This window comes from Grammomys surdaster, unplaced genomic scaffold, assembly GCF_004785775.1.
Source record: "Grammomys surdaster isolate TR1022 unplaced genomic scaffold, NIH_TR_1.0 220, whole genome shotgun sequence".
Classification (NCBI taxonomy): Eukaryota; Metazoa; Chordata; class Mammalia; order Rodentia; family Muridae; genus Grammomys; species Grammomys surdaster.
The window spans coordinates 12,896,595-12,919,183 of record NW_021604665.1 but is presented as its reverse complement, the minus strand read 5'-3'; the positions used below and the strand labels follow the sequence as shown (position 1 = coordinate 12,919,183).

The window sequence follows — 22,589 nt, the reverse complement described above, 5'->3', positions numbered from 1 at the left end:
GAGAGAGAGAGAGAGAGAGAGAGAGAGAGAGAGAGAGAGAGAGAGAGAGAGAGAATTTGAAATACAGTACTCATACTTAATAGATTACATCACCTTGCTTTTAGTATTCCAGAATGAGTACACTTTACTATAGTACTTCAAATCTACCACATTCCTTTAGTATTTAAGCTGAAGAACTCTTGGCTAATCAATTATGGGTACACTAGCTCAACAGCAAAGATCTACTCTAAGAATAATAATTCCTTTATTATCTTGAATTCTTTGATGGTGTGTGGAGCGAAGTTATGATGCAATACTGAAAATGTCCTTACATGTTTGTCATCTGTCCCTATTTGAGCACCTGTGTGGTCTCCAAATGCTGCTTGGGACCCAGGATTTTATTAGATCTCTTCTGATTTACACACCTTTTCTCTGAAACCATGGAAAGGGGATTCTTGGGAATTGCAAACAACCCAATAAAGGTCCCTTGTGTAGCCATTATGGCTAGGTTCCAGATATTCCCAGAATTTATTGTACACTGCAAACTCTACATTGAGAAGAAGTAAAAACACAGTTTGTTTTGGAACCACCTCTGGGAAAACTCTAAATTCAAGAAACAGAGAGAAGTTTAGGTGTATAAATGTATAAGGACTATACAAGTTTTCTTTTTTTCTAATATCTATACCCTATAGAAGTACACAGAGATGGGATTATATAATCTGTGTTCAACCGAAGATGATTTATGACATTTAATAGCTATCTGTAAAGATCTGAGTATATTCTCATATACAGTGACAAGATGGTGGTATATGTGTTGTCCGTGTATCATCTAGTAGTCAAAAATGATGCAGAATGCTTGAACAGTGACCTATACAATTTTAATTTTTGTTCTCTTCACTGTGGGCATGTATCTGTGTACATGGGAAGATGCAAAATGTGGTCTAGGTAAGGGGCTGGAGTATACACAGGTCATGGAGGACATGAACAAAGTCTTCACCTATACAGCTTTTGAGAAAGCAGCTCTGGAGGTTAAGACTTTGTGTACAGTAAGTTTAGGGAGGAATATCTCTAGCTCTTTACATTAACTCTGACCTACCTTCTGTAGGTAACTTCAATAAATTAATTGTTCCCCAGAATGCACTTCAGGAAAATGGCAAGATGTTACTTTATGTCTCCTTCTGGGAAAGAATTTTAGCAACAAAGAGATTTACCAAATTGAACGTTGGTAAGTTATAAGGAGTGGTAAAGCCATATATTTCCTGGTTGCAACACTGTTCATGCATTTTAAACAACACAATCCAGTGTTCATATGCCTTTTTATACATTTTGTAATTCTTTTTTAAAAGATTTATCTATTCATTTTATGTATATGATTAAACTGTAGCTATAGCACTAGAAGAGGGTATTAGATCCCATCACAGATAGTTATAAGCCACCATGTGGTTGCTGTGAAATGAACTCAGAACCTCTGGAAGAACAACCAGTGTTCTTAATCTCTGAGCCATCTCTTCATCCCACTCTTCGTAATTCAAAATTCGTCCTCTGGGCTAGAATGGGCTAGACAGTCATCTAAGTCATGTAGAAGTATACACACATGATATTTTTATAAGGATCCTTGAATCCCAGATATATAATCTCGATGAAATTAACAACTTTAAAATGATTACTAAAGTTATGAGTGAGATATTTTCCCAGAAAATGCAAATGAATAGAAATATAACATTGATTGTATGCAGTGCCAAATGCATAGTTGTCTTGGTTACTATTTGTTAACTTGACATAAGCTCGAATCATTCTAAGAATAGGAACCTTAATTGAGAAAAACATCACCGAACAGATTGTCCTCTGGGCAAGCCTGCAGGCTATTTTCTTGATTCATGATTGATATGAGAGTGCTTAGCCCACTGTGTGCTATGCAACCCCTGGGCAGGTGGTTCTGGGTGCTATATTCTAAGCTGAGCAAGCTATAAGGAAGGAGCTAGCAAGCCTCATCTGGTGTAGTTTCAGCCTCTAAGTTCCTGCCTTGAGTTCCTTCCTTGTCTTCCTGCAGTGAACTGTGTCCAGGAATACAAAAAATAAATAAGCCCTTTCCTCCTCAAGTTACTTTTGGTCGTGGTGTTTTAGCCCAATTATAGAAACCCTAACAAATATGACAATAGAGGATTCTCCTCATCTCACCCATTCCTCTGACAGGAAATACTATGTATGTGTGACTGTTCTGGATTTGTCTCTCTAAATCAAATTATGTTTCCTAGGCATTTACTCCAATATTTTAATCAAATATCTCACCTTGTTACATCAGAGCTTACATGGTAGAGAGCGACAGAGGGACAGAGGGAGAGAGCAGAGCTCCTGCATAGCAGAGCAGATGGGGGTCTAGGAAAATTTGGTACCATTAAACTGCTGGTCTGTGGGCTTTTCAATGACTTATAGATGATATTTAGGAGAAAACAAAAAGCAAATCACAAGACAAAACAACAAAAAAATGGAACTAAAAATTTCTTCTTTGGTATTTCAGTTCTGCAGAAAGGGCATTCTGTGAACTGCTGATTTAAAATCTGTACTCTACCTGGCCAATTACTATATGCTGTTCTTATCATTATTTCTTTTACCTGTGACAGTTAACATATACTAAGCTAAGCAGTGTTTTATAAGCACAGCACAGTTGATGCAGTATGAACTCATAGAGTTGTGGAAAAATGGAAAAGACTCTCAAGAGATTAAGCCAGACAAAATACAAGCATGGAGAGAGGGAAATTGACACATATTTCCACTTCTAACCAAGAAGGTATTCACAGTTAGTAGCTGTTGGGAGAGTGAAAACCAGTTCTCTTCAAGAGAATGACACTGCGTATATCAATAGTGCTCTAATGCAACCCCTACATTCAGGATTATTTGGCTAAATGATTCCACATATGTGGATGTGTTTGTGTGTGTGTGTGTGCTTGCACACATGCTTTTTTGCTTTGACATTTTTGTTTTTATATAGAAAGAGCATGAATTTTGGTGAGTAGAGAGATGGGAGGGTGTAGCGTAAGAAATTCTCAAAAAGAATAACATAAAACTAAATTAAATCCCCCATCATCCCCATTTTTTATCTCCTTGTTCTCCCATTTGTTTTTCCAAACCACTAATTAATAACATCCAATATCAAGTCACTTACTCCAAGGACATAGACCCAATGTTTATTCTCAAATTTCTCATCTAATTTCCATCCAAATTTTAAGGAAAATATTTCAATTATACTTTCTACATATAGACTGAAGAGGGTGAGTTATGATCTATTGACAACTATCAATGGCTCTCACTTCAATATTTTACTTACTGTCCAAAATGGAACTCTTCTTGACTGGGGATTAATAAACATAGTAGTCACAGGAAATGAGTCTCCATTTTGCTCAGTTTGATTTAATATAATCTGATCTTATTCAGAAAATCAAATGATATTAAAGCCCTTAAAATATATTAAAGTAGAATTCTGCAATTTCATTGATATTCTTATTAATTACTTGCTCTGTCCACACTACTTTTTCCCTTGCTCATCTAACATTCCAGATGTGGTGTCACCACAGCTCCTATACATACGCATACACATGTGCATGTGCATACACATACATATATATGCCTCAATTAACTTTACACAAAATGCCTCTCTCATATCTTCATTTTTCTTCCAAGATATCCAAGCAGTAATTTTTCACCTAAAAACAAGTATTAGTAATGTCTACTATTCCCTATGCTCTGCTGTCGATTTTTTTACTTCCTAATTGCTGTTATGATTCTTATTAACTTTACATATGATTTGTAAAGTAAAAGACTGTCGTTTTCTCCACTGTTCCCTAAGAATACAGAAAAATCAAGGGCACTTATTAAGTTTACAAAAATATTTATGAAGTGATTATAAAATATGCATGCACAATAATTATGTGGGATTATGATTATTATGTCAACATCACATCTGTCTTTTTTTCATATTCAAGGAGATTTAGGATTAATTAATTAGTTAGCTAATTGATTAATTGGCTTGAAATTTGAGACATACAGTCAGTATGGATAATAGGCTAGTCTTAAAGTCACTATGAAACAACGTGTCATCAACTCATGGTACTTCCTCCATTGTCTCTCTAATGCTGGATTTACAAGTATGCTTACCAAGCTTGACATGAGTGATGTATGTGTTGTGATAGTTTTTCCTACCTAATAAGACAACATCATTTTATTTGCTTCAGAAAGAGAAGACATACCAACTGGGAGGAAAGGAATATGCAAATTTGCCACTTTTCTCAGTATAATTTTCTTCTCTTTCTTTTTAACAACATGATTTTGAGCCTTTCCTAGAGTTGTTTTTCACTTAAGTTAAATTGTCAACATCTTTATGATGTGAATACAAACACCAGGCTCACACAACAGTACTATCTTCCTCCCACAGGCACAGTTAATCTGGACCACTGGCACACAGTGAATGGTTCTATCTGTCTAAAATTTGGAAAGTTAAATAATAGTTTCTTTAACATAAACTAAAAATTCACAAATTTTGTCAGGGAAGGATTGAAAGTTTCATATATCCAAAGTTAAGGGAAAGATTTCCTTTGGCTATGGTGAAAACTATTATCTGTTTAAAAGATGATTTTTCATTATTTCAAACATGAATTATTTCCTTATTGTCATTTTAAAATAAAGTTCCATATGATGAATATATAGAAACCAACTTATGGGTACATCATCATCTTTTTATTTACATATGAGTATGTATGTATGTATGTATGTATGTATGTATATATGTATGCTCTCCTTTCATGATCAACTTGGGGCTTTGTCTTACATTGTTTTCTTGTGAATCAGAAAATTTGAGAATATTGTACATTAAAGTGCATTGTAGATGACTTGTGAAAACTTTTGTTTCAATGACTGATGCCCTCAATCAAAGCAAACCCTGGAAGTAAGAATTCTGGGTGGAAGGATTCTTGGCTGTCTAGCTCATATGTATATGTGGAAGTTCATGACTTTGGAACTCATCAGAAATATATTAGAAAAAAGAATATGTTTGTCCAAGTACCAAACTGCAATTCAAAGAATCACTACAATGTTGTAAGGAGCTAAAGGAGAATTTTGTTTTATGAAAATGACATGCAACATAGAATAACGGAACTAATAACAGACATATACTTTAGAAATCATGTAGGAGGCAAAACTGTCATAGACCACCAGTGGGGAGGATTTAGGAAAAAGAAATTGATGTTCAAAGGGAATTCTCAACAAAGTCTTAAAATTGGATCTGCAACATGGTCTTTGTTATGGCTATTTTAAAATATTTCCAGTTAAAGCTGCATTTTTAAATTATTTACAACTTTTTCATTATTATTGTACATGTATGAGTGTTTTGCCTTATTGCATTTTTCAGAAAATAGTGTTGAATCCCATAGAACAGCAGTAAGCTCACATTGTGTCCTACAGATGGGATCCAGGTCTGGAAGAACTGCCAGCACCCTTACTGTCTGGCCTATAAAGTCAGAATATTGAGAATTATATGAACAAGGAAAGAATATAACCATCATGAAACTCACAATCACATATTGTAGTTTTGATATTAAATGTTACCCCCACCAATATCCATCAAGTTAAAGGAATAGACAATATAATTGTGATATAGTGAAGTAGCGGACAAGGCACAAAACTAAGTTATATGCAATTTGTTCTAAAAAGCACCAGCTTTTATAACCTACTGTCACTATGAAGTCTATAACTTTTTTTTTCAGAGAGGTAATATTGATAGCATCACATAACAATTAGAAATAATTTAGCACACAAAAGTTCACATACTCTCACATACACCCAAATAAATATGGTATTTGTGTAACATTTGAATAGATTAGATATAGAAGTATCACAGCTCATAACTGAAAAACCTATAGGTAATGTCATGCTTAGTGAGGAATAAGAAAACATTCTCTCCTCTAGAACCATTAACATTATGAAGACAGCCACCACTGTTATCCAATACAGTATGAAATAGCAGTCTTGGCAATCAGGCAGGAGAAATAAATAAAACTGGAAGAAAACAAGTAAGGTTGATTTTAATTTATTCCTCTTTGCAGATCATATGATTCTATACTTAGAAAACCCCAGAGATTGCATAAAAAGACTTCTAGCACTAATAAACAAATCTGGGAAAGTAGCAAAAACCAATAGCTTTCATATAAAAAAATAAAGACACAGATAAAACTTTTCCATTGGGAAAATTCTTAAACAAATGAAAATCTGACACTTGAGAATAAATCTATTTAAAGTAATAAAAAAAGATCTGAATGAAAATATGACAGTGGAGAGAGAGATGGCAGAACAGGAAGACACAAAGATATGTTAAAATGTACAACAAAGACCAAAGAACATTATTCCTTCATATCTATCCCCAAAGAGATGAAGTCAATGTTGGTGAGTGGTAAACCTATTCAGGAGGAAAATATTATGATACACAGACATTAATATTAAAAGATATCCATGAATCACATACATGATTCTCTATGGAAAAAAGGCAAATTTTTCTTCACTTTCATCCAAGAGCCTTGGTCCTTACAAAGTTCTTACTTTAATATATTGTGATATCCTCTGACTTAGTTTCACAGAACTTAGGGCATGACAGTGAGAGGATTTTGCCTTGCAAAAATCAACAAATCATTTCTCATTGGGAGTTGACAAACAGAACATCTGTCTTTTGAAGCTTCTGCTTTGAATTTCATTTCACATAAATGACCAGTTAGCTTACAATTGTTTTAAATTTCCGTCACCTATGATTAAACCAAGTTAGAATACTCTTTCAAGACCATCAGAAATCTTTGAATGTCATCAGAGTACTGAAGGACCTAGTGCTTTCCTATCTTTTGAGTCTCAAATTATGGCAATAAAACAGAATTTTCCATAAGTTTAAAAGAAAACATACACTATTAAAATGCCTAAGCTAAGTCTGTACACTTTGCAGGTATATAACTTTATGCTGAGACAGCACTATGTGAATGCTAATTCTTCTCTAACACTTCAGATAAGCATAATGTCATATCTGTTAGTAGTGAGGAAAAAATAATACATTGCTAGCCTCTAGATAACTGAGTTTTTTGTTTTGTTTTGGTTTTGTTTTTTGTTTTTTTGTTTTTTGTTTTTGCTTTTTGTGCTAGCATATCACAAAGGTTATGTAAAATAAAAATAAAATATTTTAAATATTTATAAATAAGATTCAGTTTAACTTTAGGAATAAAAGTTTGCCTTTTGCCTTAAAGTATTTGTCTTATTTCTTTTAAAAACTCTCTAATTTTGTAATGGGGATTAATAAGAATATGATATAGTGGCTGGTGTGAGGAAGACCTGGGAGCTAGAATGCATTTTTGGGACAACTTTATTTTCTGATAAAAAAGACCAAGAAGAGTGTTAGAATTTACCTCTACATACAAGTCAAAAGTAAAAATTAAAAAAATAATTTTAGCTTTCAATTTTAGCAAGGTACTAGCCATTATATAAATCAAATTCATTTAGATATCTACCATTGATAATGATGTTAGCCTAATTCTATACTGAGGAAGGTCAGGCTCAAATAAAGTTACCTGCCTTCTACATTGTCATGAACTGCAGACCTGAGCCTCCCACCATGCACTCAGTTTCATACAGAGGGCCAACATCATCACTGTTTACCGTTTCCAGTTTCATCTTCTCATGGACATATTTGCTCCGTTGCTAAATGACAAGGTGATTTTAAATAAAAACATTGAGATGCAGAATGCCTATATGGTTGATGAACTTGTCAGGACTTTGGTACTTGTTCTGAGTGTATGGTAGAATTTCAATGATTATAAGACCCTCAGCACCTCCATCTTCTGATGGAGCTTATTGGAATGGTAGACATAAACTACTACCCATAACCTACCTCCAAAATGTGGTGGTGGGCCACAGAGGAGTACCACTCCTTGACCTTCTCGGACAGATACTGTACTTCTTGTTTTGGTTTCAAAGTCTTCAATATCTTGGAAAACAAATAAAATAGGTTCAGAATTCCTTATTTTTAGAAGTAACCCCAAAGAATCTGAATATCCTAAGAACTTTTGATTGTGATTAACAGCTATTCATATTTGGCTTAGCAGAATATGTAGTGAATGGCTAATTTATCTGCACTGATGGTTCAGTCACAATGTCTTGCATTTCTTTCTATCATCCTTTTTCATATAACTCAGTAGAGTCTGTGATAAACATGTTTGTTAAGACTACTCACTCACTGCCTAGTCTTACTCTCTCAGACAGTTTGTAATTCAGTAGCTTGTACTCTAAGCCTAGTACATATTTTGTATGTCTAGATGTATTTTGTCTAAGAAGATATGCAGCCAACATGCTGAAGTCTAATGTCTTAGGTTATCAGCTGCCATTTGATGGTTGGACGATGTCTTCATTTTAGGATATATTGGCACAGAGACAAAGGTGCTATGGACAGAAGCAGGGAGACAGAAAGTTAATTCTGTATTTTCTCTACATCCCTTCATAAAGTTGATTCTTGAACTTATGTGACATGTTATGATGTCTACATCAAGGAACCCTAGATAATTCATAGATGGATGAAACCTTCATAAGATATCTAGGTAAGGTATATAAATCTTTCACTATTCCTGGAAAAAGTCAAATAGCCTCCAGGAATGAGCAAATGTTTAATCATCTCTGAACATCCCTGTTGTCTTTGGTAAAATAAATTCATTCATTCATTTATTCATTCATTCATTCAGTGAAAAGATCACCTTGTAAAGGACAGAAATGGTGTTTAAGCACAGAAGGTATGTGTAAGAATGACAGAGAATCACAAAGGCTTGACTCACTTGGAATCTAATGGGAAATCAAAACTATTGTAAAAAAAAAAGTACATTGCTAACAAAATGTAACCACCATTTTGAAGTACAGTGTGCTGTTTATGAAGATTTGTTATCCCTTCTTTTGTAGTAGTAGGGTTGGAATAAAATATATTTCTCCTACTGACACATTCTTCAGATTTCTTTGTAGTACACATACCAAGAAAACCCCAAACATATGTATTTGAAAGTGCATCTCTATAAATAGTCATGATTCCTTTTCATTCAACATCACTACCTCTTAACATGCCAAAAAAATAGAAGCCACCTCATTCAGAAGTTACATTTTAAACTTGAGTTAAAGGAACCATAGCTACATGATAAGAGCCTATTGCTGAAGACACCTGTCACATTGGTTACAGAACATAGATAAATCAATCTTGACCTGACGAGGCAATTCTTCTTCCTAGGTGTCTTGTATAGTCAGGAGGTACTTTGACGACAGTTAAAGGACAAAAGATGCCAGTGGTCTCATGCACCACTCTACACTGCGTGCCACAATATTGAACACCCAGGCAAAATGTAAGTATTGCTACAATAATGGCATGGTAATTGTGGAATAACTAATTGTTTTTCAGTTAATATGAGGCATGTTCTACAGGGAAAATTTCATGTGAGGAACTATAACCTGGGTCAAAACCTATGACTGAGTATACCATAGGTCTTAAAGAAGAAATATACTCTTTTGTTTTGTTAAGTGGTCATTCTGTTAAACTGCCTTCTAAATACTTATTTTTTCATAGATTTGTGTGTCTCTCAACTTTGGTCAAAGAAATTTCTGTTTCTAATGGTCAGTGGTTAGTGCAAAAACCTTGTAAAGGGCAAGAATGTTGTTTAAGCACAGAAGGTATATTTTTAAGGATAACAGAGAATCACAAAGGCCTGAGTCACTAATTCTGCTGAGTATATAACAGGAAAACCAGAAGACTTGTAGGAAAAAAAAAAGCAAAGTACATTGCTAATAAAACTTGACCACCATTTTGAAGTAGAATTTAAATAACTTTAAACACTCACTTGTAGGTAGTCAGTCATATATCAACCTTCCCAAGCAAAGCTTAGGGAACATTGTGGAAGAGAGGTGGAGAATAACCAGGACTTGAAGACTTCTCCAAATAACATGGGTGTTATGCATCAAATCACAGAACTATGCTTTTCTATACAAGATGAACATGGTAAAAATTCCAGCATCGATTAGGGAGCTACTGGTAGTCGATGCAAGTGAGATTAGAAAGAATCACTATACTTTAAGGATTGGCTTATGACCCAGTGGATGGCCACACACACATATATACTCATGCAGAGTGCTAACTTTATTCTATGCACTATTAATAACAAAATAATAAACTAAAATGAAGCTGAGCAGGAGACGGCCTGAGGGGCTCTAGGGGGAGGTGGATGGTGGTGGTGATGGATGGATATGATCAGTTTATGTTGTATAAAGGTATGATATATTAAAGATGAGTTTAATTACTTTTAAAAGTTAGCTGTATGACTCAGAACCACAAGTAAATTGTGCTGGAGGCATTTTGGAATAATCTCTTTATTATTGTTGTTTAACATTTTACTCTTAGGCATCCTTCAAAGGAAATGAAGAAAATACATATCTAATAGATAATATGAGGTCTTATATTTGGCTATTTGGGGAAAGGGATGCCATTGCTCACATAAAGAAAAATAAATGTGACTTAAATTTTAAATACAGTAATTTCATAGTGCAAAGAAACCACTGCTGTGACTATATTTGGGGTTCTGAAATTTGTATACATATTTACTATACTAAATAGAAGGGGAGTACTTGGTTAACAGTAATAATGAATCATTACAAAAATTGTATCCACTTCTGTAACTTAACAAGAAGCTATAACCTCAGAGTGGATCGATTTGGAAAATAAATAATATGACAAAGATGGTGATGTTCACCTGTTATTTGATAGGCAAAAAGACTCTGGAAGATAGACTTGGCTATAAAACATTTCTCTCTAAATTAAAAAAATAAATATTTTAATGTCACATGGTTAAAAATAGAAGAAAGCTATATTTCTGAATACATCTATGCCACTACTGAATTACAAAAGAAACAATATAAAACCTACATATGAACAACTCATTACACTGCAATAAAGTATCTTAGAAATTGATATTTTAAAATTATTCACATTGTTTATAGCAGAAGAATAACTCAGGTGTTTCAATTTTTCTGTGAAGATTTCATAAACATAGTGTATATTACATGAGAGTAATTTTTAAGGTATTAAACCCCTTACCATAGTATGATCTTAAAAGTTATATTTGTTGGACAAATGGGAGAATATAATAGTGACATAAACTCTATGTAACACATCATCTCTGGGTGGGGAAAGCTACCACCTGGATGTGTAAGAGGATTTGTCAGCAAATAAGCTATTTAAAGCTATAAGAACAAATATGGAATGACACTCCAATTTTTGAGATGAGCAATTTAGTAAATATGTCTCTAGATTCAAATACTGAAAATATGTTCTCTTCAGAGGTGGAGAGACAATGAGATAGGAGGAAGGGTGAGAGACAGGTCGAGGGGTAAGAGAAAACACAGAACACAGCAATGAAGATGTAGAAAAAGATTGGATTGAAGTTGTTGATCGCATTTGTCCTTGGCAAGAGAAATTCATTGGCATTTTGTGACAAAGACATGTAGCTGAAGACTTGTGGCTCAGAGGTGTACACACCAACTCTGTAGAGCAGGGTAGATTGAGAAAGATCATGGAAGGGTTTGGAAGACTAGACCAATAGATTGCTTGTTAAACTAGGAGAATTAGCCCAGAACCTTGAAATGCCCAAGATGCAACTCACAGGCCACATGAAGCTCATAAAGAAGGAAGACCAAGTGGGGATGATTCGGTCCTTCTTAGAAGGAGCAACAAAATACTCAAGGGAGCAAATATGGAGACAAAGTGAGGGACAGAAACTGAAGGAGGGGCCGTCTGAAGACCATTCCACCTGAGTATCCATCCCATGTGCAGTCACCAAAGGTAGATGCCGATGTGGAAGTCAGGAAGTGCATGCTGATAAGAGCCTGATATGGATGTCTCCTCAGAGGTCTTCAAGAGTCTGACATATTCAGAGGCAGATGCTCACAACTAGCATTGAACTGATAATGGGGTTCCCAATGGAGGAGTTAGAGTGAAGGCCATTGGAGCTGAAAGGGTTTGTGGGCCCATGAGAAGAGCAACAATACCAACCAACCACAGCTCCCAGGATCTAAACCACCAGCCTAGGAGCACTTAGGGAGGGATCCAGGGCTTCAGCTGAATATGTAAGAGTGGAGGGGCCTGCTGGGCATAGGTGGCAGAAGAGATCCTTGACCTCATGAAGGCGGGACGCCCCAGGGGGTGGGAATTTTGAGGGTGGGGAGGTGGGGGGGTAGGTAGGGGTTACATCCACAGAGAAAAGGAGGAGGGGTGAGGGGATATGGGGTTCCTGGGTGGGTGGGGGATGGGATAAGAGGACAACATGTGAAATGTAAATAAAACATCCAATAAAAAAATTTAAAAAACAAACAAACAAACAAAAGTTATCAGAGGACATTTGGAGGGATGGTCCTTTGTAAGAAAGTAGAATCAGGAGAACTAATCTTGTGTTGTGGTTATAATATGGACTATTGGGTATTTGCTGATTATAATAAAGAGCTTTAGATAGTGGCTCCAAATCTCCAGATAAAACTGAAAAGATTTTTGTATTTGCTAGGTCGTTTGAGAGGACATGGATTTTTAAGAAACATATCTATACAGTGCTTTTACTGTGTAAATTGAATAAAACTAAGAACATAAGGAATATAGAGTGGGACAGGAGTGGCATCAGATGGGAAGAGAGAGAAGGTCATTGTATTTTTCTCATCACCATGTTCACATACACTCATCTATAAACACAACTTGAACATAACATTTGGCTTCCAATTACCTTTGTACAGGTAGATATCTCTGTTTAAAGCATCTATAGTTTACCATTTTTATTACATTATTTCTTAAATAAATATATTTTGCTTTGCAAGATGTAAATTATTGGATTAAGAAAAAGAGATGCATGAAATACTATGTGTATATTTAACAATGAGTCTGTTCTTCACATTTTTTTCTTGAGTATGATTATGTACATGTCATGTATGTTTGTACAAGTGGGCAAGCATGTGAGTGAATGTGCACTTGAAGGCTGGAGGACACACTCAACTCTCCCTCTTTAGGAACTATCCGTATTGGTCTTAGTTTACCTGAATGAATCCTGACTGGCCAGCAAGACCTGGAAATCTGACTGTCTCCTTTTCATGAATGGTATTACAAGTTTCAGCCATCACTACTGGCTTTATTTACAGGGATTCTGGTAATGAATTCAGGCCCTCCTGCTCACAAGGTAAATATTTCTTTGATTTAGCCACTTCTTCCACACCTGTTCCAGACTAGTAAAAACAAAACGTTTCCCCAAAATGGAGTCTAATGATCTCCTATAATTGAAACCCTTTTTCATTTGCTCTTGATCAGTGTTCATGAACTGTATGCTAGCTGAGATTCTGGCATGTCGGGCATGTATTTTGTGGAGTATTAGTAATCCAATTCATTCTATTTCCTCTTTGGTTACAGCTAAAACTGAAGTGGCCATGTGTATTTTGGTGCCATCAGTATGAAATCATATAGTTAGTGTCATAATTCAGTGGTACACACTTGACTAAAAGTGCAAGAGTGCTGGGTTCAATCTCCAGTGCTGAATAAATAAAGCTGTTGGCTTAACCTGTGATTTTTTTTATGACTTGGCTTTGCATCATTTTGAGTGAAACACTCCCTAACTGTATTTCAGGACTAAAAGTCTATACATAGACTTTGATGTTTCTATATCTTATAGGCCTAAGAAGTGGCTAATTTAAGAATGCTTTTATCCCTCTTCACTATTATATTTGGCAGGTATCATTAAATTATTGTTGCATTTTAGTGGTCACAGAAAGAAAAATACTGTCAAAGTGAGTAATGAGGACTTTGGTGGCAAGGTATTAGGAAGCTCTAGATTGGTGTCATAACCTCATCCTCTTACATTCAGAATCAGGAGTCATGTTTTCAGTGTTAATCAGAAGTCATTATATGCATATTGATAAGATCCCTGACACCTAACCATTGTTTTCACTTCCAGGTAAATGGAACCCATGGGTAGCATCCTTTCTCTAGGATCATTGTGATCACAGTGGGGTTTCTATTAGCTGCCATGAAGGAAATCACCTTCTATTCAAAGTCACAAGCATCTTGCTAGCTATTAAAATGTAGCTGTTACAAAACGTGACTGTAAATCAATTCATAATTCATATATTAAAGCTGTTTAATAACACATAGATCATAGCCAAGATATAATTTTGTCTTATATATACTAGGTGCTCCTTCACAGGAATATCCTTTCAGTTGGATGTATTTTTCTATATTGAGCCTTTATTTTAAATAACTTTCTTCCAGCTTAAAAAATTAAAATTTGGTCAAGATAAATTTTGAGGCAAGATCCAAGAAATTCATGTAGACCTGTAAGCTTCCAATGAATATTTTATTTGTTTTGTAATACCTTTAAGATGTTTAGATTAATCTTTCTTCAAGAAGAGGTCAGGGAAAACCACCAATTTCTATTTTTATGTGCTTATTTATGTATGTATTTATTTGTGTATTTATGTATTTATTTATTTATTTTATCTGCTAAAGAATTTGTTTTGTTGTTAGATCACACACTGAGATGGTCTCAAACCCTATAACAGTTTGAAATATTCCATAAACCACCAAGGTGACCTACATAGGTTGTCCTTGTGTTCAAGGTTTAAGCCCTGCAGTGCTGGTTGCTGGTAAAGTCCTCAATTGTTGAGGTTGCTTTCATTAAGTTATTCTGATGACCATAGATTATAGGGCCCTGTGGTTTTACTGCCTTTTTTTCCTTTGGCAGAAACATAAGCAAAAATGCAGTCACAAACAAGGCTCTGTTCCAAAGCCCAGCAGGAAGTGCTCGAAAATGGCCCATAAAATGAGCTTTAAAGAATTACTGGGCCATATGCTCTCTCCTAGAACCACCGTGGTACAGTAGAGGGACAAGGGGCACAAAAAAAGTACTTAAAATGAAGTCCACACAATGTTAAGTATTCCAATATTCAACTGGAAGGAGAATACATATTTGCAGCTGTCACATTTAGGAATGTATCTCAGCTTAATTAAAGCAAGAAACTGTGCCTTTGATGCCAAGGCCTGAGGATCGCATTCAGAAGATATGTTGACCATGCCAGTTCCTGAAAATGAAGGAGGCCAGAGACTTGCCAAGTCTCATACACTTGAAGGAAGGTTGTGAGTACCTAGGGTCCACCAACCAGAATCGAGAGGAGAACACTTCAACTTTTGAGGATGAGGGAAAAATACATATGGGCCAGGAAAATGTGCATACTAGATGCAAAGATGAGTTGTTAAAAATCTGAATAGTCTTTCATCACCATTTAATATGCAGAAAATAGTTTAATTTAACACTGTAAACATTCCCTTATCTTCTCTCTTATTCAAATATCAAGAATAGCTACCATTGGCCACTTACTCTCATGAGAATGGTAAATGAATTCTCATAATTGCCAGAAATGCATCTGAGACTGTCACATACATTGAGCTGTGAAGAAACCTGAGGCTTAAAAGCTCCATGCTCCTATGTGACAGGACAAGATTGCATGAGAGTGGTTACTGGGCATATGCTCTCAAATGCATGATGTTCTTTACTGAAGACATCAACTGGAGTCTCTCAGTCACGACATCAATGCCATTAACCTGCCAGCCCATGCTCAAATAAGCCTATCAACCAAAGACCTTTTTTGTATGAATTTATGTAAACTCCTGAAGGGACAGAAGGATGCTGTGTTACTGAATTTGGATCTATCTCAGGTGCTTTGAGTTTTCTGAATCCTTGTTTGCTTCTTGACATGAACTCTATTGATTGAACTTGACCCGTATTTTAACCTACCTAAAGATGTGAAGCCCCCACAGAAGTGAGAACAATCCTTGTTAACACAGTCTGGGGTTATGTCAGTCTTACTCATTTTTTGCTTGTTTGTTTGTTTATTTGTTTCTGAAACAGAGTATAATATTCCTGAGTGTCCTGAACCTTGCTTTGTAGACCAAGCTGGCCTAAAACTCACAGTAAAGCACCTGGTCTGCCTTCCAAGTGCTGGGATTAAAGGCATGTCCCTACCATGCCCAGTACTAGTCATACTCATTTATTCAGATGCAATTCTAACACTTTAGCCCAAAAGATTTCGTAGATGAGGACTTAAATCTCTCTAGCTATTGTTGTTTGTTGTGTATACCTATTCTTTCTTCAATATCTTTTTACTCCCATTACTGTGCTTCAGGAGAAAAGAGATTCATATTTATTACATACATGATATATAACAAATATAGTATATATTGAAATGAATAATCAAATAATCTGACTTCTTCCATAAATCAAAAATTAGGATATCTACACTGACTTTCCACTGGATATAAGGAAATAATTTATTTCCAAGTGCTAGTGTGTTAAAGTGTCTATACTTGAAAGCCAGACTAAATTCCCTTTCTTACTAAACCTTCCCCCAGACAGGCTCTGTAATCTGCTCCCAAACCTGAGACATTGCTCAGTTTCTCTCTTGATCCACACTTTAAAAGCAATTTCAATTATTTGTCTCTTTGAAGCCATTAGATCTGACATTAAATGCAGAGATTTATTTTCTCCAGCTCCTTGCTTTCCAGCAATCAAATACTATTTCGCCCTTTGAGAATCTGTCTGAAGAAGTTTCAGTGTTGAAGCATGCACTGGGGTAAACAGGACTCCTGAACATCTCTCACCTTCATGATGCGGCTCCCAGGTTGAAGATAAGTGTTTTGTTTTGGCCTAAGGCAAAAACATTGTGCTGAGCAGTGAAATACAGATACCTTACCAAGCAAAACCCAAGTGCTGAAAGACACCAAGAAAAGTCCCTTAGTTCAGTATTGCTCTCACAGAATTCCCAGATATAAACACAGGGACCTTTCAGAATTAAGAAAGCAAAAACCTATTTAAAACTCTCAAGTTTGAATTCACATTTCTCCACATTTCTTTTCTTCTCTATTTCCTATTTCTTTGGTGGTTTGAATAAGGAGAGGATTTTAGTTCTATTATTAATTTTCTCAGACTTTTATTAAGTGCCATACAAAAATATCTCTGCTTAGCCCAGTTTCATTTTCTGGTCTCGTTCTCTGGATGCTATATACTCAGTTACATTGTTCCTGATATTATTGTGTTTCCTAGCTTAACTCAGTAACATAACATGACATAACCTAATAAAGTGCAATGCTATTGTCAAATCCTGTAACAGAAGCAATAGCTAAAACTTGATATTAGACACAAATCTGGAATGCTAATATCTAAGTAGGAAGTAAGAACCTATTTTAAGAGCTTCTGGTGTCAATTCCACTTAAAATTCCAACTAAAATTTCCTTCCGTTTTTTGTTGCTGATGTGAAAGTATTTATATTAAAATTCCAAAATAAATAAAAGAACCACAGGATGGCTGAGTGAGTACCGGAGCTTGCTGTCAGACTCACAACCTGCATTTAATCCCTGGGGCCTGGTGGAAGAAGGGACTAGATTTTCACAAGTTGTCCTCTATTCTCTACATGCTTACTTGTAGCATATGCACCACACATGTGCACAACTGAGTGCATGGGCACATGTGTGTGAACACACACACATACATACACATACATTAACAAATGTAAAAAAAAATAAACAATCTACAAATAAGTGTAAGGCCAATTGAGTGGTTTCCTGTTTTTCTGGCAATGATAAATTGACAGAGAACTATTTTGTGTGACATTCAATTAAAGTAATACAAGATAATCAGAGGAGAGGGCCACTATATTCTTCTCCAGCAATTAAGTATCTAGATTTTCAAAGAGATATGAATTTAGTAAATAGAAAAAGTAAAAGCATTTGAAGTTGCTAAAGGCTCTTTTATAACACAGATGGAGAATTACATATGCTTTACTCAAATGAGCTTATTTATCTGGTAAATAATGATAGTACTAGTTACACACATGAAAAACTAGGCAAGTCCTGCCCATGGGCTATCCTTCCTGTTGAACCACAATTTTGAATATTATCTTCAATTAAAAACAGATGAAGGCTCAGTAATTAAGACTGTTTCCTGTTCATCCAGAGGTCCCAAGTTCAGTTCCCAGCACACAAGTCAGGCAGCTGCAAGTGGCCTATGACTTTGCTTTAGGGAATCAACAGCCTTCTTCTCACCTATGCAGACACACGCAAACATGTGGCATACACACAAACGAGCAAATAATTTAAAGTACATTTTAAGTAAATCGACTTGAGAAGAACCAAAAGGAAGAGAGCTTTGATAGTTTAGGGTGATTGGAGATGCCAATTCATCTAAAATATTAGCATACCATTCCTGGGTTGATGAATTAAAAATAATATATGCACACATATTATTCATATATACACTATATTTACATACATACCATATATATGTATATATGTATATACATATGTATATGCATATATATTTCATGCATATACATATGTATATACATATGTATATGCATGAAAAATAGGTTTCACACAACTCCTAGTTAATTCTGTGCAAAGATCTTTGACAGGATTAAATGGTCAATTCACAACTGTAGAACCACATAATGTATCCAAATGTGCTCCACAAGGTATTTATTGCTAGTAGATTAATAAATCTTTCTTTTTACTTAATTTTTCTTCACTTCTTAAATGGAGCAAATTCTAGCACAGACTTCAGATGAATGTAATATTGTCCCCTTAAGGGGCACAGCATTCTTTAACCCTACTTTAATTGCTTACACAAGTCAAAGTTTTAAGAACTATCTGATTATACCATTCCAGACACCCTAGAGGATTATCACAAACTCTGTGGAGGGTCATAGTTAGTACAGTGGTTCTCATGAGCCATCCTTAACAAGTATCAGAGCTCCATTTTTTGTAATTCACTGTTTAAATCTAAGGACAGTCATGGGACTAGATCAAAGGGTGCTATGGAAGTTATAAAGGTGAATCAAAGGAGGTGAGGGATACCAAGTCTATGATGAATGAACACTCCTTATGTACCAGCCTAGTAAGATGCTGAACAAATTTCAATGGACTTTTGGTTTCTTAGCCTTTATCTTTACTATGTTTGAACCATACATTTTCTTGAAGCCTGAATCTGTCTTTCTTTGCTACCTTCCAGTAGCTAGTTGAAATATTCTGAAAATGAAAAAAGTGCCTGGAGTCCAAAGCATGTGAATCTTATTCCAAGCACAGTCACACCATGTTTTATTTTATTCCAGAGCCTGTTTTATCAACTTGACACAAATTGTTAGACAGAGGGTCATTGAATCCCCACTGGCCAGAAAAGCCATTCATCTCAGTTGGAAGCTGAAGCAACCTCTTAGCTTGGTGTTTGAGTAGCTAGAAAAAAAACCCTAGAATGCTCCTCTTCATGGTCATAAGCTTTGACTTTGGGTGAATGTTCACTTTTTCCACATTTTGTTGTACAAGAGAAACAGTGTCACTCTCTTTTAAGTCAATAAACTCTGGAGATATTTCCTAGGGCTATTTGTGCATCCCAGGATGGGTAAATGATATAAGCACCACTCAAGTGTACTTGAGAGTAGGTATAAAGTCAGCATCCTCAGGCAGATAAACCATAGGAGGGAGGATATAGCTCAGACACTGTATCATCAGGGGCTGTGTCTTCTATCAAAGCATTTAAAGATTCTATTAAGGAATCTCTTAATGCTGGAGAAAAATATATCTTTGGTGGTATCAGTGGACAATAAAATCAGCAACCAAAGGACAGTGTGTATTTATAAATATACATCAAATACATAAAAGTTAGGCCTATAGCAGGATGGAAGGAGAACCTTTACTGAGCCTCTTTCTGATTCTTTGAATTTTATAAAGAAAATGGTATGATTGATTCCTATTATAATTTTCAATATTAATGTTCATAAAACTTAAGTCATTTTCCCAAGACTGTATGGTTAAAGAGGAATAATATAATGACCTCTATCCAGCTCTAATCTAAAACATTTTCAGACACTAAGGTATGATTCTTCCCATTCCCCCAAAACAGAAGTGAAAATGAGACAGTGATGAGAGAAGAAGTTTTAAATGAAATGTCATCTGAGATACAGGTCCTATCTCTTTATAAAATTCAGGGTAGCTTTAACTGGTCCTATTTGGAGACAAAAAGTGTCAGGATGGCCATGGCTTCCCAAGAGTCTAATATAATACAGCTAGAAGTTCACTCATGCTTAGATACCATGAAAGATCATTAGCACATAGAGTGGAAGTGTTTGTTCAGGTGGTATACTGACAATATGACTTTGCAAGAGCAACAGCATCTGCAGTATCTTCTGATCCATTTCTCTGACTCTCTTTGGAGCTAAACAGAGTGATCTATAAGGACAGAGGCTGAGATCTTTAGTAAAGGTGGTTCATGGGAACCACTGTATTGTCTATGACCTTCAATCAGACCTTTGTGCTAATCAGTATTGTTCTCTGTGATTTAATCAGGTAGCTTTGAAAATTGGTGACTTGTGTGAGGTATGACAGGTAAAGAGTAAAGTAACATATGAATAAGTTGCTCATCTGTATCTCAAAGGAATAGGAAGTGAAAGCATGCTCTAAGAGACTTTTTAAATATAAACACCCTGAGTTTAAAAAGGTTTTTATCCCAATGTCTTTTGTATGAAATTTATTACAGAATGCAATGAAAATATTTGAGCATTGTATATCTCAGATGCTTTTCTTATCGCTTTGATAAAATACATGACTGAAATAACTGAAGTGAGGAAGGACTGATGTCAACTTCTGACTTGAATGCACATAGTTAATTAAAGTGAGAAGATACGATAATAGCAGCACCATGTTTTTGGAGCCAATGGTTGCAACTCTTCTACTTCTTACTTCTGTATTGGCATAGAAAGCTGAGATGGACAAAGAGGAGAGATAGGTTGTAAATCTCAAATTCTGTCACCTCAAATGTCTACTTCCTCTAACTTGGCTCCCTTAATGTACCTTGTACAATCTTTCAAAAAAGCATCATCTTCTGGGGACATGTTACCTTGAAATAGTAGCATTGTGTTTGAGACTAAGTTTGAAATATAATTTCATCTGTTACTAAAAGTGTTACTCTTCAGTGTTCTCTAATGTCTTGGTGTCTGATATACAAAGTATAATCAAGAAATACTATGTTAAAGAGGACTACATTAAATTCTTAACATTTCAAATCATTGTAATTTTGTAGTCTAATATTTGGATAAGATTATATAAGTAACTTGTTCAATATATACTGTTAAATGACCTTAAATAAATTAAATCTCATTCAGATTTAGTTTATCTAAATGGCATGTTGGTTAATTTTATATTTACATTTTCAGGTATTTCTTTATCAATTTATTTAGGTAATTGTTTATGCAGTCATGTTACCTCAATAATCAACACAGAGCTGAAGATGATGTAGTATTCAGAAGTACTATTTATTACACTATCTTTTTGTCTACTTTCCAAGTGGAGAAAGTATAGGTATGCACCAATGTTGATAGTTAGTTAAAATGAAGGATGTTAGATATTTCAAAAGGGTCAGGAAAAACTTCAGATCATTAAAGGCATCTTTAATATCTGGTAAGCAAGTCTTAGTTGCCAAATTTATTGAGCAATTTCTATTTACCAAGAAATCCCCTAGAATAAAATATCTAGCCATAAACTGAGGAAAAAAATAGGATTTTTTTTTGTGGCAAGTGCGTGTTTCTCTAATTTATTTCACACTCAACACATGGAGTTTTCTGAAGCTTCACATTAAAATGAAACATCCGTTTTCTTTTTTTTTAAATTATCTATATTTTTACAATCAGATTTTATTTCCCCCAACCCCCCAATGTCCCATGACAGAAGAGTGGATACAGAAAATGTGGGTAATTTACACAATGGAATCAGCTATTAAGAGTTGAGTACATATCCTGAGTTTTGCAGGCAAATGGATGAAACTAGAAAATATCATACTGAGTGAGGTAACTCAGACCCAGAATGACATTCATGGTGTGTACTCACTAATAAGTAGATAGTAGCAAAAAAAAAAGTACAGAATAACCAAGATATAGTCTAGAGAACTCAAACAGGTCAACAAGCTGAAGGGCCCAAGTAAGGATGCCTCAGTCCCATTTAGGAGGGAGAAGAAAGCAATCACAAGTGGGGAGGAAGGGAGGGACCTGGGAGGGAAAGCGTATGGGGGTTGGGGGATGAGAGTGGAAACTGATCTGGTATTGGGTGACAGAAATGAACTGAAGCCCTGAGGGCCAGCATAAAGAATGAAAACAGGCAACCTAGGGAGGTAGGAGTTTAGGGGGACCTTCCAGAATGCACCAGAGACCTGGGAGGTGAGAGACTCTCAGGACTCAAAGGGAGGGATCATAGATGAAATGTCCAACAGTAGGCAGAAGGAACTTATAGAGACCACTTCCAGCAGGAAGATAGGGCATCAAATGAGGGAGGGGTTGTCATCCCACAATCAAACTCTGACCTTTAATTGCTCCTGTTTGAAAGAACTATAGGGATGGAAATGGAGAAGAACCTGAGGAAAAGAAGGTCCAGTGACAGGATCAAAGTGGGATCCAGCTCAAGGGGAGGTCCCAAGGCCTGACACTATTACTGAGGCTATGGAGTG

General features: G+C 35.6%; 1 protein-coding gene across 5 annotated transcripts in view; it reads right to left on the bottom strand.

Moving 5' to 3' along the window:
* Positions 1-22,589, bottom strand: part of LOC114625675 (contactin-6) — a 358,006-nt gene that overhangs the window by 147,508 nt on the left and 187,909 nt on the right. For all 5 annotated transcript variants that reach the window (XM_028773030.1, XM_028773034.1, XM_028773029.1 and 2 more), the window contains one exon: positions 7,892-7,987. In XM_028773030.1, the coding sequence (XP_028628863.1) occupies positions 7,892-7,987 (96 nt within the window). The remainder of the gene's footprint in view (positions 1-7,891; positions 7,988-22,589) is intronic.